Here is a 14,868-nt window from a genome sequence, read left to right as displayed (position 1 = left end):
TATAGAAATAGCAATCTACTATCTCCTCATTACCATCATGACGGGGACAAATTTTCAAAGGGACAGAACTCATTCCAAAATAGTTAAGAAACTATTTTTTCATAGGAAAGAAAGTGATCCTAAGACTATCTGGATCTCACAATGAAGATGTTGATAATCTTCACAAAACAATGACAGAGTAACCATCACTCTAAAAATAAACCAGTGATGATTTACTTCTAACTAACCTCTCATAAAATCCCTCAGAAAGTCTAAGGTGTTATTAAATTTCTTTCTGAAAAGTAAACTAATTTTGAAGAATATATAATATGGATATATAAATCAGACCTAAAATATGAATAAGCAATACAAAACTTTATGTTTTAAAAGAGTTCTATAGTTCAGTAATGTAATATCTGCATAATTTGGTTTCTTCACAATTATAAAAAACTTTTATAACAAAGCAATATCTCTAAGCTTCAAATTTAATTAATGTAATTGTTTTAATTATTACTGGATAGGAAAGTTTTATATCATATACAAAGGAGATACTAAGATTTTCTGAATGCCTTTCCAAAAACAATAGCTTTCTGGTTAAATATTAAATGCTTTAATTGACTAGTAAATGTTTCAAGGTAAATAACTAACCATAATCCCAGACCTATGTACTCCCCATGGCTGTTACTTCTATTTATCCCTTTCTACTTCTATAAAAGAACATAAGCTTTTAAAGTCAAATAATTAACTCAGAAATTAAACTTCCAAGGAAACCTTAAAGAATTATAAAAAATAAAACATAATAAAGATAAGGATACTTCACAGCAAAGAATATAAAGCTGGAAGAAAAAGAAAATGACACAAAAGGATTTCTCTGTTCTTAATAACCTTGATCATTTCTTCAGTCCCTCAGCAAACCTAAGATTTGGGTCAGGTTTTGTCCTCTCAAACAATGCTCTGCTAAATCCATAGTACTCTTTTAGGGCAGGTTTCAGCCCACACCCCTCTAGTTTCATCATTTACCTCACTCTAGGGGATCCGACAAGGTTAAGCCTCCTCTCTCTGCCCAGGATATTCTTCAACACCACTCTTCAACTATATTATTCCTACTCATCCTTTAGATTTCAGTTTATACATCACTTCCTCCAGAAAGCTTGCCCTGACTCTCTACAGATTACCACAGCAACCTGTACTTCTCCCTTCACTGTGCTTATAACACTTTGTTACCCTGACTTATTTATTGGGTCTCCTCTGCCCTGCTACACCATAAGCTCTATAAAAGTTGGGACTGGGGTACCTGGGTGGCTCAGTCAGTGAAGCGTACGACTTTCAGCTCAGGTCATGATCTCAGGGTTGTGAGAGGGAGCCCCATGTCAGACTCTGCGCTCAGCATGGTATCTGCTTCAGATTCTCCCCCCTCGCTCTCCTTATGTCTCTTCCCCTACACTGCTTATACGTGAGCGCTCTCAAATAAATAAAATCTTAAAAAAAAAAAAAAAAAAAAAGTTGGGAGTGATAGGGAATAACCAGTCCATATTTTTATTTTTCATTTGGGGGGTAGGGGTGTTTTAGTAACCAGAATCATGCTGTGTGTATTGTTCTTCAATGTGTTTGTTGGAGATGTTCTCGGCCTAGCATACTCCTTTTACCCATTATATACACCACAGAATTAGTGTCACTATTTGGGTTGCTTCATTCGGCCCACTTTTGTGCACAAACTTGAGCACAGGGGCTGGAATTTGAGGGGAAGAGCATCAGTTTGAATCCTTGTCATTCTGAGGTGAAGGTGTGTGTTTACTTGCATTGAGCAGGTGGCCGGCAGTGCATGCTGACTCGGGCAGAAGGGCAGCTGCTGTATGGATTTGGGACCCACAGGCTGATGCCACTGTGAGAGGAATGTGCCTGGTTTCGCTCCTGGTCATGAATTCCTTTAACTTCTGTTTTTCTGGGAAACCCTACTTCTCCTCCTATTCTAAATGAAAGCCTTATTGGATACAGTATTTTTGGCTGCAGATTTTTTCCTTTTAGCATTATGAATATCATGCCACTCTCTTCTGGCCTGCAAAGTTACTGCTGAAAAAAATCTACTGATAGCCTTATGGGGTTTCCCTTCTATGTAACTGCTTTCCTTTCTCTTGCTGCTTTTAAAATCCTCTCTTTATCACTACTTTTGGCCATCTTATCTACTTCGTGTTTTGGTGCAGACCTCTTTGGGTTGGTTTGTTGGGGGCCCTCTATGCCTCCTAGATCTGGATTGCTCTTTCCTTCCCCAGATTCAGGAAGTTTTCAGCCACTAATTCTTCAAATAAATTTTTTGCCCCTTTTTCTCTCTCTTCTCTATGCAATCCCTATCACACAACTGTTATATGTGATAGTGTCACTGAGTTTTCTGGGTCTATTCTCATTTTGGATATATTTTTTTCCCCTCTCATTGCTCAGCTTGGTTTCTTTCCATTACTCTGTCCTCCAGGTTGCTTATCCATTCTTTCACTTCCTCTTGTTTGCTATTTATTCCAGGTGGTCTATTTTTAATTTTATTTAGTGAGTTCATTATCTGTAATTGGTTCTTTTCTAGGTTTACTATCTCTTTGTAGAGGGTCTCCTGGAGCTCCTCTACTCCCTTCCCAATTCTAGCTAATATCTTTATGAGCAATACTTTTAAATTCACTATCAGACATATTACTTACCTCCATTCAGTTTAGATCTCTTGCTATGATTTTGTTCTGTTCTTTCATCTGGGACATATCCCTCTGTCTCTTCATTTTGTCTATTACTGTGTGTTTCTATGTGTTAAAAAAGTCAGCTATGTTTCCTGCATAGGAAACATAGTGACTTTATGAAGTGGGCCTGTAGTGCCCCACAGGGCAATGCCTTTTCACGAGAAAATGGTGCTTCCAGGGTGACTCCTATATGTGCTGCTACAGGGGTGTCCTACTGTTGTGGCCAAGCTGTGTTTGCCTTCAGTCCAGTCTGCAGTGGCTCTCTGCCTGTTGTGGGCAAGTCTGGTACCTATGGTGTTAGTGGGCCAGTCTGGGACTCCCTTGGGCTTGAGTTGAGTCAGACCAGGTGTTTGTCAGAGATGAAGTAGCATCAACCTACAGGGCACTTTCCCTGTGTTGTTCTCGGACAAGCTTGTATTGATGGGTGGGGCCTACAGTCAGACCAGCTGCCTCCCAGCCCAGTGCTAGGGTCACAGTCAGACTGGTATGTGGTTATCTTTCCCTCTCCCTGGAGCAAGACTCACTTTGGAGTGGTGCTGGCCCTTGTCTGGGCTGCCTGCACACAGCCAGGCCTGTGTCACTGCTTTGATGAGATCCTGCCAAGAGCTAATCGGAGGGGATGGATCCTCTTTGTTGTGGCCTCTTGTCTATATCCGGCTGTGGGGAGTCTGTTCTGCCAGTCTTCAGGTCACTTTCTGGATTATTTATGCTGATGTGGGTATTCTCTAGGCGGCCAGCCATAAGAGGTGAGCCCAGGATCCTCCTACTCTGCCATCTTCCCAACAATCTCTGCCCATATTTTTAAATGTCTTTCCATTCCAGTCAAAACAGGCTTGTTGCTGCACTATACACCACTCTAGACATACTTCTGTATTTCCTAATATGCCCCTTTCCTCCATGTGCTGTCCCACGGAAATGTCCACTAATTATATCCACAAAACTTTCCTACCTATCCCAGGTTAGTGATCTTTCCCATCTCTGAATACCTGTGGCATTTTTACCTTATACTCCACAATCTAACTTAATCATAAAATAAATATGGTTATTTTAATACTTTAGGAAAACCAGCATTTCTCCCAAACCAAAATGAAAGGTAAGAACCAGTGATACAATATTATGTACAATGATTATTAGAGAAAATAAATATTATACTATAGCAATGTCCCATATTCACTTTAAGAATTTCTCTCCATTAAAATGGAAGAATCACAAGCTTTAGACAATATTCAGACCTGAGTCTGACTTCTAGCTCTGGCACTTAATGGCTACATGATACCAGACATATGACTGAGCTCAAGTTTACTCATATGAAACAAGAGAAATCAACATACCTGCTCTGCAAAATTGTGCTAGGGAAATTCTCAACAATAGCCTAGCAAATTGAATTCAACAGTATATTAAAAAGACTAGAGAGCATGACCAAGTGGGATTTACTCCTGGAATGCAAGGACACTTCAACATATAAAAATCATTCAAGATAATACAGCACATTAATAAAGTGAAGGAATAAACAGACACAATCATCTCAATTGATATAGAAAAGGCCTCTGACAAAATATGATATCCTTTCATGATAAAAACACTCAAGAAAAATGAATAGAAGAGAATTTCCTCAACTTGATAAAGACCATACTTTAAAAAAATCCAGGGGCGGGGGAGGGGGAGTGCCTAGGTGGCTCAGTCATTAAGTGTCTGGCTTTGACAGGGTCCTGGGATCGAGCCCCATGTTGGGCTCCCTGCTCAGAAGGAAGCCTGCTTCTCCCTCTGCCACTCCACCTGCTTGGGTTCCCTTTCTTGCTGTCTCTCTGTCAAATAAATAAATAAAATCTTAAAAAAAAAATCCAGAGTGAATATCATACTCAATAGTGAAACAATAAAAACTTTTTCCTTAAAATCAGGAAAAAGACAAGGATGCCCATTTTCACCACTTCTATCCAACACAATACTGAAAATTTCACTGAGCGCAACTAAGCAAGAAATAAAAAGCATCCCAACTGGAAAAGTAAAATTACTTGTTGGCAATGACATAATCTTGTCAGCAGAAAACCTTAAAGATTCCACAAAAAAACTGTTAAAGCTAATAAGCAAATTCACCAAAACTGCAGAACACAAAAATCAACATTAACCATTAAATATTTTTTTTAAAAAACTTACATTTCTATATGCTAGGAATGAAGAATTCAAAGAGGAAATTAGGAAAATACATCTACAACATCAAAAAAAAAAAAAAAAGGAAAATACCTAGGTATAAATTTAACCAAGGATCTGAAGATTTATACAAGGAATACTACAAACACCACTGAAAGAAATGAAATAAATAAATGGAAAGACATCCCATGTTCATGCACTAGAAGATTTAATATTGTTAAAATGACAATGCCACCCAAAGCAATCTACAGAATCAACATAATTCCTAACAAAATCCCAATGATACTTTTTACAGAAGTAGAAAAACCCATCCTAAAATTGAAATGGAATTTTAAAGGACCCTCAAAGAACCAAAACTATCCTGAAAATGATCCTATGCACCTAAAACTTTTTTTTTTTTAAAGATTTTATTTGACAGAGAGAGAGAGAAATCACAAGTAGGCAGAGAACCATGTAGAAGGAAAGGGGGAAGCAGGCCTCCTGCTGAGCAGAGAGCCCGATGTGGGGCTCGATCCCAGGACCGTGAGGCAATGACGTGAGCCGAAGGCAGAGGCTTAACCCACTGAGCCACCCAGGCGCCCCAGCCTAAAACTTTTTTATGTCAATTATATTTCAATTTTAATAAATTATAGAACTCAATTTCCTGATTTGAAAATTTACTACAAAACTACAGTACGTTACTGGGGTGCCTGGGTGGCTCAGTGAGTCAGGCATCTGACTCAATTTCAGACTGGGTCATGACTTTAGGGTCATGAGATTGTACCCCAAGATAGGCTCCATGCTCAGCAGGGAGTTTGTTTGAGATTTGTCTCTCCCTCTCCCTCTGATCCTCACCTTGCAAGCTTGCATGCCTCTGTCAAATAAATCTTTTTGTTTTTTTAAGATTTTGTTTATTTATTTGACAGAGATCACACATAGGCAGAGAGGCAGGTGGCGGGGGGAGGCAGGCTCAGACAGCCCAACACGGGGCTCAATCCCAGGACCCTGGGATCACAACCTGAGCAGAAGGCAGAGGCTTAACCCACTGAGCCACCCAGGTGCCCCAAATAAAATAAATCTTTAAAAAAATGTTCATAGCAGTTTTCTGTATAAATGCCAAAAACCAGATGCAACCCCTTTGTCCATCAACAGGTGAACAGATAAACAAATTATAGCATATGCATACAATGGGCTGCTACTACTCAGCAATAAAAAGGAATACTATTGATCCACACAAGATAGATTTCTAAGTTTGCTGAGTGAAAAAATCCAGACACCTGAGAAAACATACTGTAAGATTCAATTTGTATAAAAGTCCAAAAAAATGGGACACCTGGGTGGCTCAGTCTGTTAAATGTCTGTCTTTGGCTCAGGTCATGATACCAGGGTCCTGGGATCGAGCTCCATGTTGGGATCCCTGCTCAGTGGGGAGTCTGCTTCTCCCTCTCCCTGGGCCCCTCCCCTCCACTCATGCACTTTTGCTCTCACTCTTTCAAATAAAATCTTAAAAAAACAAAACAAAAAAACTTGTATATCTATAATCTACTCAACCTCACCCTGTCCTTCCCCAAATTTCTTCTATCTCAGAATAGAAAACCATTAATTCATCCAAATGTTGTATAAAATTTTCCTCATGTCCCATCTTTAAGCAAATCCATTGGCTCTACTTTCAAAACATATCCAGAATTGCCCTATTTTTCACCACCTCCACTGTTAGCATTCTAGTCTAAATCACCATTCACCCTTCACTAATAGAACACATCCCAACTAGTCTCCTCACTTTCTCTCCCACTTGCCTGCAGTTCACTTTCTACACCCAGCCAAAGTGATAGTTTTTGAAAATTATTTTGTATCATTCAAAAGCTTTCAATGGTCACCATCATAGTTAAAATAAAATCCAAGGTCTTTATGAAGGCCCTAAGTTACATCTCCAAACTCATCTCCTCTCCATCTCCCTCTTTCCACTCTGCTCCAGCCAACTGGTTTCTTTGCTATTTCTCTCAGGGCCTTTGCCTCTTCTGACTTCTCTGCCTGGGACTTTCTTCCCCTAGATATTCACATCATTCCCACATTCCATTCTGGTCTCTGCTCAAATGTCAACTCCTCAGAGACCTTCCCAGACCACTCTATCTAAAATAACTAACAACCTGCCCGTATCCTCCTCAAAGTCCCCACTCTATACCTTACTCAGTTTCGTTTTTCTTCACAGCACTTACTGGTATCTAACATATGTCTATTTACCTTTTTGTCTATAAACAAACTATTATATAAATAAGTCAACTCCCTGGGATGTCAATGCTTAACTCCAAGTAGGCATATAATTAATATGTGTTGAATGAACAAACACATCTATGGTACATTCAGGAACTGAGACAGCTTTAGAAAGAAAGCTTAGAACCAGATTATCCAGATGGTCTGAATATAAAGGTAATATTCTAAGAGATTCAGGCAATGAATTTGAGGCTTGAGAAGGAAAAAAAACAATGACATTACTGGAAAACGTCAATAGGGCAACAGGATATAAAATGAACCAGAGATATAGAAAACTCAAGACATATCAATTAAAAGGTAATTATAATTATCTAAGCAAGAGATAATAAATGTCTGTATTTCTCTACTAGGATGGTAATAATAGAAATGGATAGGTACCAGGGCACCTGGGTGGCTTAGTTAAGCATCTGACTTCAGCTCAGGTCATGATCCCAGGATGCTGAAATGGAACCTGTGTCAGGCTCCCTGCTCAGCCAAGAGTCTGCTTCTACCTCTGCCCCTCCCCCTGCTCATGCTCATATTCACTCACTCACTCACTCTCAAATAAAACCTTAAAGAAAAATTCATAGGCAGGACAGATATAAGTGACAGCAGGAGATAATACCTGACAAAACTTAAAAATCATTGGTGTAAAGGGTTTCGAGTTTGAGACACTGGCAGAACAGAACAAAAAGAGGTCAAAAAGAATCAATTTGAAAAAACAGAATTTGATCTGGAACAACAGTCAAGATGCTGGAAGGTATATGCCAAAGGAATAGATTTAAAAGCCATACACACAAAGACCACAGTTAAACCTGCAAGAGCAAATCAAATTTCCCAAAGTAAATGAAATTTTCTCAAACACTTCTAAGTATAGGACGCCAGCAGCAATATTAAAAAATATATGGCTTTAAGGACTAGAAGGAATTAACAATGAAGAAATGAAGAATCAATAAGGTTTAGGTAATATTCACAGGTCATCCGTATACTGGACCTTCACCAAAACAGCCAAGCTCAGACACACACTCTACCACTTAATTAACTACAGTGATAGAGGCCAATTACCTAATTTCCCTAGTTTCAGCTTTACTGTTTATAAAACAAATGACAGGTTAGTTGCTATTTTAACAATAAAATTTTAACTCCTTACAAGTGGATAGTACTTTACAGTTTCTAAATTACCTTTTAATTTATCTAATTTAATGCCACCACTATCCTGTGAAATAAATCTTGTTACTTCATTCTATGAGGAAATAGGCTAATAAAAATTGAGTTTCTCAGTTTATGAGTGGGAGAACTAGGATGATATGTAAACCTAGGTCTTTTGCACACAGTGTAGTGGCAAAGAAGACAGGATCTAGAGCCAGACTTCCTGGATTCAAATCCAGCTCTATTATTTGCTAGCCGTGTGACTAGAAGCAAATGATTTATGTGTTCAGATATTACTCTCGACAAAGGGTTATCTATCTTCCTTAGGTAGGAATAAGAGAAATTTTGAGGTGAAAAGCATGTTAGGTGGTTTTGATTTTCTTAGTAAAGGACATAATCTACTAAGAGTATGGGGGCAGGAAAGGTTTCAACTGTGATCTGCATATGTGCTACTGAATCCCCCCCCAATACACACTAAAATAAATTCTTCTGTTTCACATCTTAGGCTTCCTCACAATTTTGTTTGAGGAACTCACCTACATTTAAGTTTTAAAGCAATGGATTAATCTCTAAAGTCTCTTATATCTGTAAGATTATAGGATTTTAATCTTAGCCCCTGAACCCATTACTACTTTTTCTCTACCTTACTCTAACAGTATAAACTCTCCCTCTTGAGTCTCACAGCAGTTTGTTAGTGCCTCTTTTGACACTATACATTCTTCAAATATCAAGAGTCCATTCTCTCACTGAGATTTAAGCTCTTCACCATTATCTTAGAAGGGCAAGCACTTCACCATTATCTTAGAATTCCTCAATCCCAAACACAGTGCAGGCAACCACTTTGTAAGTACTTGTTATTTAATAATGTAAATATACTAAAATTGCAGTGGGTTTGGGGGGAACCTGGGTGGCTCAGCCGGTTAAGCATCTGCCTTTAGCTCAGGTCATGATCCCAGGGTCCTGGGATCCAGCACCATTCAGCTCCCTGCTCAGTGGGGAGTCTGCTTCTCCTTCTCTCTCTTCCCCTCTCCCTACCTGTATGCTCGCTCTCAAATAAAGTCTTTTAAAAAATTACAGTGGATTTTGATTTTTAGACATTTCATAGCAGTAATCATCTGATCATTAACCTCCACAGTACCAAGTAACATACACTGATGGTCTCCCTATTAAGGAACATTCATTTAAGACATTCTTTAAGAGGTGCCTGGGTAGGCTCAGTCATTAGGCATCTGCCTTTGGCTCAGGTCATGATCCCAGCATCCTGGGACTGAGCCCCCATAGAGCCCCTCTATGCGCGTGTTCCCTCTCGCTATCTCTCTTATAAATAAATAAAAACCTAAAAAAAAAAAAAAAAGACATTTTTGAAAAGGGCACAAAATGTAAATTTTTTTTTTTTTTTTTTAAGATTTTATTTATTTATTTGACAGAGAGAAATCACAAGCAGGCAGAGAGGCAGGCAGAGAGAGAGAGAGGAGGAAGCAGGCTCCCCGCCGAGCAGAAAGCCCGATGCGGGGCTCGAACCCAGGACCTGGGATCATGACCTGAGCCGAAGGCAGCGGCTCAACCCACTGAGCCACCCAGGCGCCCCCAAAATGTAAAATTTTAAAAAGATAAACAAAATGGTTAATTTTTACAACATGTCCTATATACACCAAGAGCATATAAAAAGAAATACAACTTACCCTGATACAGCTGAAACAACAAAGCTTAGAGCAATGAGGACATAGGCGTGCATCCCGCAACTTCTCCATACAAATGAAGCATCGGAAAACTTCAGCAATGCTCTGAAAATAAAAGATGTAAGGTCCACCAGAGTTAGATACTGAATCAAAAGTAAAAAGCATGCTTAAAGTTATTCATTCAACGTTTATATTTGAGTTGATATCATCTGTTTCAAAAAATTCCACATCAGTACTTGGGTTAGTCAAGATCCAGTGTGCCTCAGAAAATCTCCTGGAAAAAGTGCTTTCTCTAAGCTTCACAATGGTTCTATTCTAAGGAAAGGGCATGAAATGCCTTATGCACACAGTCTTATGCACAAATATTTCCAATAAGGCATAAATTATAATGGCAAGAATGTGGCTGTAGCCCAAATTTTAAAATATTAAATTATGACAGTTAAAAAAATTATGACACTTAACATAGATTTTAATAGTCTCTAGAAATACTTCTTGAATTATTTGATACAGAAAAAATGCTTATGATATAAAACAGTAAAAAAATAAAAGCAGGGGGCACCTGGGTGGCTCAGTCTGTTAAGCCTCCACCTCTGGCCCAGGTCATGATCCCAGAGTCCTGGGATCTAGCCCTCCACTGAGCTCCCTGCTCAGTTGGGAGCCTGCTTCTCCCTCTCCCTCTCCCTCCGCTGCTTCCCCTTGCTTGTGTGCTCACTCTTTCTCTCTCTCTCAAATAAAAAAAATCTTAAAAAAAAAAAAAAAAGAAAGAAAGAAAAGACAAAAGAAAAAAAGTTGAACTCTATGAGTAAAAAATATGAACTTTTTATTTGTCCTGCAATTTCCCTAAGGGGGGGTGAGCTGCCTTCAAAATTTAAAAAAAAAAAAAAAATTAGAAAAGATACATATCCTAATGGCAGTATACTTTGACCAGGAGAGAAACTAATTCAGAATACAGAAATCTGGCTTTCTGCCCTGATGCTCCAACCAATTAGCATCTTATTTGAGCCTGAGATTCTGCCCCTATTGAGAATGTTAGTGGTAGCCCCATGAAGGCTTTGCAAAGAATAAAGTAAATAAAAGAAAACAGTGTTATTTGCAAGCCCCAGGTGAAACCATTTAGGTAGTAACTGACAAAATAACAGAATGAAATGTAGGTTATTGTAGATTTCAAGTTTATTTTTACCATAGTCACATTTAATTTTACTCCATCCCAAAAGAATTAAACTCTCCTAAACCAAGAAAACGCTACAAAACCTTTATAATACTTTCGCATGAGGAATTAAGGAGAAAATTATTCGCGAGTCTAATCATGACTCTGCAGAACAAGAAAGAACCTGTGAGATGCAGACGCTGGCGGGGGATGGACAATAAGACCACTGGGTGAACTACTTTCAAGTGAAGTGCCCAGTAATACAGTTGCCGCTTACTAAGAAGCGAAGATTCAGTATTAAGAAGGTTCAAAATTTGACAACTATTTTAAAAATTACGTCCAGTAAGCAATCTTCTTTTATGTTCCTGGCCTTTACGTAAATATCCCAACCATTTGAAATCACAACTCAAAAGCGTGAAATATAAAAGAATAAGCTGTTCTGGAAAACCACAAAAAGGATAGTAACAGTATATCTTCATTCAATTTAGGAAGGGCAGAACTCTGCAAAATGTACCGGTGGGAGGGAATGAATGATTCCATTTGGAGGGAGTTTTGGATCCCCGCAAGAACTCGCAAGAACTGGTAGCAAGTGCACGGCATTTCTAATGAATTTGCACTTTTGCTCTGCCCAGGCTGCAGTTTGCAAAAACCCTCTGGGAATGAGCACCGGCGCGAAGACATCCAGAAAACGCCAGGATAAGCACCACCTCGGAAGCGGTCAGAACACAAGGCACCTGGAGGGCTGCAGACCTAACACCACGTCCTTCGCACTGGGCCACCCTTCACCACAGCAGCAGCGTCAGGGTGGGGGTGCCCTACTAGAGAGAGGACTGGGGCAGGGCGCCCCAAATAAAGAACGCTCGGCGGGTGGCGGGGAAAAACTAACCACCACCCTTCTCAACCCGCCTCACCTCCACGCTCTGTTCATCCATTGCCTCCGGCTCTCGGCGGGGCCCTCGGCGACCCGCGGAGTCAGTGGTCTGACCTACTGGGCGCCGGCCCGAGGTCGCCCCGTCAAATAGCCGACGAGAACAGCCCGGCGTCCACGTCAGGGGGCTCCGACGACCGTCCCACCTGCGCGCCCCATCGCGTCGGGTTCGGCGCCAGCTACCCCCACTTCGCCATATTTATCCGCGCACCCGCCCTAGGGCGCAGTGGGAGAGGCGAGCGGTGGCCACGCTCCTTCCTCACCGCTAAGCCGGCAGCCAGCAGCCGCGAGGCAGCCTCGCACCACGTGACGCGGGCGCGCGCGTAAGGAACTGCTGCTAGAGCCCAGCGGCGCTGGTCTCCAGCGAAGAAGGTGCTGCAGGGAATTCGCAAACACCAACCGTAACCAGGACAGCCGAAGGCGTGGCGGCGAGGGAAGGCGCGCTGCGCATGCGCGCAGGACGCTGCGTTAGGGGAGCGGAGTGAAGAGAGGCGGGCGACAAGTTCCCGCGGGTGCGGGGGCGCACACGAGATTTGGCTGCAAGCCGCCGCAGCGATGCGTGCCTTTGGCCTCAGTTAGGCGCAGGCTGCCGAGAGCTTTCGGCTTATATGTGCGTCACCCCTCCACGCCCCACTTCCCGAGAAGGGCGGCGCTCCACCGGTCTCAAATTTAGCGCGCCAAAGACTGGAACCACCTGGAGTGGTGGTGGGACGCTGACTCCGCAGCCACACCCCTAGGTATTCAGACTCCGTGATTCTAGGGTGCTGTTCCACGAAATTCGCGTCTTCAACAGCCACTGTCGCTGATTTGGCCAGGTGGATTGTGGTCCGCACCTTTAAGAAACCGTGGTGGATAGGATTCGAGGCTGGTGGTTCTTTTCCTGGAAGGAAGCCCGGGCTCTAGATTTTGAGACGTCCGCCCCACCGACTCAGAGCTCCAGATTGTGAAGCCTAGAGCGGTGTAGTTTCTTATTTTAGGGTTGGGGGAATGGAACCACAAACCGTAGAGGTCAGATCCACACCGCTCTACACTGCATCTCTTGCCGTCCTAGGTGAGCTGTAGCTATGGGACTATGGAAAGTGCAAGAACTGTGTTCAGCTTTACTATGTTGGCGTGTTCTTTATACAATTTTCTGTCATGCGAGGTCTAAAGATAGCAGGAATTGAAAGTGAGACAGAGGGTTTATATCAAATTCTTAATTTGTATTTAATTTTTCCTTTGTGATTTATTGCAAACTATTACACTTAATCCAATCTAGAGTACACATATAAAGAGCCAACGATAACCTTGAAAGTTCTTAAGTATCAAGAGATTTGGACTTTCTAATAGTGGGCAACAGTTCCCTTTATACTATGCGAGGCATGGACAGGGATTTAATTTAGTAAGATTAATCTGTGACTGAAAAGGTCTTTAACTAGAAATTATTTATGGTCGTGATGTTTGCATGCCACAATCTGCACTAAAACTCCCTCAACTGTACACTTTAATAATGGGTAATGGTTAATCTTGTTACGTGAATTTTACCTCAATTAAAAAAAAATTATTTGGGGGCGCCTGGGTGGCTAGGTCCTTAAGCGCCTGCCTTCGGCTCCTATCAAGATCCTAGTGTCCTGGGATGGAGACCCCTGGCTAGCTCCCTGCTCAGCGGGAAGCCTGCTTCTCCCTCTCCCCCTGCCTGTGTTCCTTCTCTCGCCATTTCTCTGTCAAATACATAAATAAAATCTTTAAAACAAATTTTTAAAAATAATAATTTGTGGACCACAGTATTGTACTTGGGATTCAACGAGTAATGAAAAGTGAAAAAATAAGACAAATTATTACATGTGATAAATATTTAAAAATTTTTTACTAATAGATATATTTGCCCAAGAACCCAAAAATGTTTAGATTTATTGCAGTAGTTCATAATAATGGAAAAACTGGAAAACCTATACAATTAGGGGTCATCAGTTGCAACCACAAAGTCAGATTCTGGCTAATTTAAGCAAAAAAGAATTTAGTCCAGGGAGGATGCTAAACCACCACATGGAGTTGGGAAACCTGTGATCTTGCTCCATCAGAATTCCTTAAGGGCCAACCTAGCTGCCTTTCCCCACCCACGCCTGGACAAATCTAACTTGTCTATTATACAGTCTATCAATGCCTAGCAATAAGAAAATGGAAAAATCATGGTATATCCATATATTGATTACAGCTGTTCAAAAGAATAGCAGATGTATGTCATGAAAATATCCAAAATATATTTATAATAAAAAAAACTTAATTGCAGCTGCAGTACAACATATGGTATCAACTTATTTTTGTAAAAAAAAATTATTTTTAATTTGCATATATGTACAAACATCTGAAGAGACTGCAGATAATTTCTGGAGAATAGACATACTTGTATTTTTTAATTTCCTAAAATTAAATTTGTATTAAAAGATAAAATTAATTTGTATTACTTACAACTTAAGACATTAAAAACACTATAGTCACATAGAAAATAATTACCCAGGTGAGAAATACAAGACCTAAATTAGGATAGTAAAAGTGAAGATAAAGTGGAGGTTGGATACTCAGAACATTTCAGAAAGATTTTATTGACTAAGATAAAGGGACGGGTGCCTGGGTGGCTCAGTGGGTTAAAGCCTCTGCCTTCAGCTCAGGTCATGATCCCAGGGTCCTGGGATCGAGCCCCACATCGGGCTCTCTGCTTAGCGGGGAGCCTGCTTCCCTCTCTCTCTCTCTCTCTACCTGCTTCTCTGCCTGCTTGTGATCTCTGTCAAATAAATAAATAAATAATCTTAAAAAAAAAAAAAAGATAAAGGGATGCAAACTTTTTAATTCCACATAACAAAACAGTGCCCACTGACAAAATTAAATCAGGAAGTACTCGGGACGTGATCAATT

General features: G+C 40.6%; 1 protein-coding gene across 7 annotated transcripts in view; it reads right to left on the bottom strand.

Moving 5' to 3' along the window:
* LOC111151430 (tripartite motif containing 37) overlaps window positions 1-12,268 on the bottom strand; it is a 141,823-nt gene extending 129,555 nt beyond the window's left edge. For 6 of the 7 annotated variants that reach the window (XM_022509433.1, XM_022509437.1, XM_022509434.1 and 3 more), the window contains exons 1-2: window positions 11,960-12,268; window positions 9,905-10,006 (exon numbers count right to left, since the gene is read on the bottom strand). In XM_022509433.1, coding sequence (XP_022365141.1) covers window positions 9,905-10,006; window positions 11,960-11,980 — 123 coding nt within the window. In that variant the 5' untranslated portion in view covers window positions 11,981-12,268. The remainder of the gene's footprint in view (window positions 1-9,904; window positions 10,007-11,959) is intronic. The other variant, XM_022509438.1, reaches the window with a different exon arrangement.
* Window positions 12,269-14,868: the final 2,600 nt, after the last annotated feature.

This window comes from Enhydra lutris, unplaced genomic scaffold, assembly GCF_002288905.1.
Source record: "Enhydra lutris kenyoni isolate GAN:26980312 unplaced genomic scaffold, ASM228890v2 scaffoldscaffold26, whole genome shotgun sequence".
Taxonomy (NCBI): domain Eukaryota; kingdom Metazoa; phylum Chordata; class Mammalia; order Carnivora; family Mustelidae; genus Enhydra; species Enhydra lutris.
The sequence above is the reverse complement of the archived record's forward strand: the minus strand, read 5'-3'. Positions and strand labels throughout refer to the sequence as shown.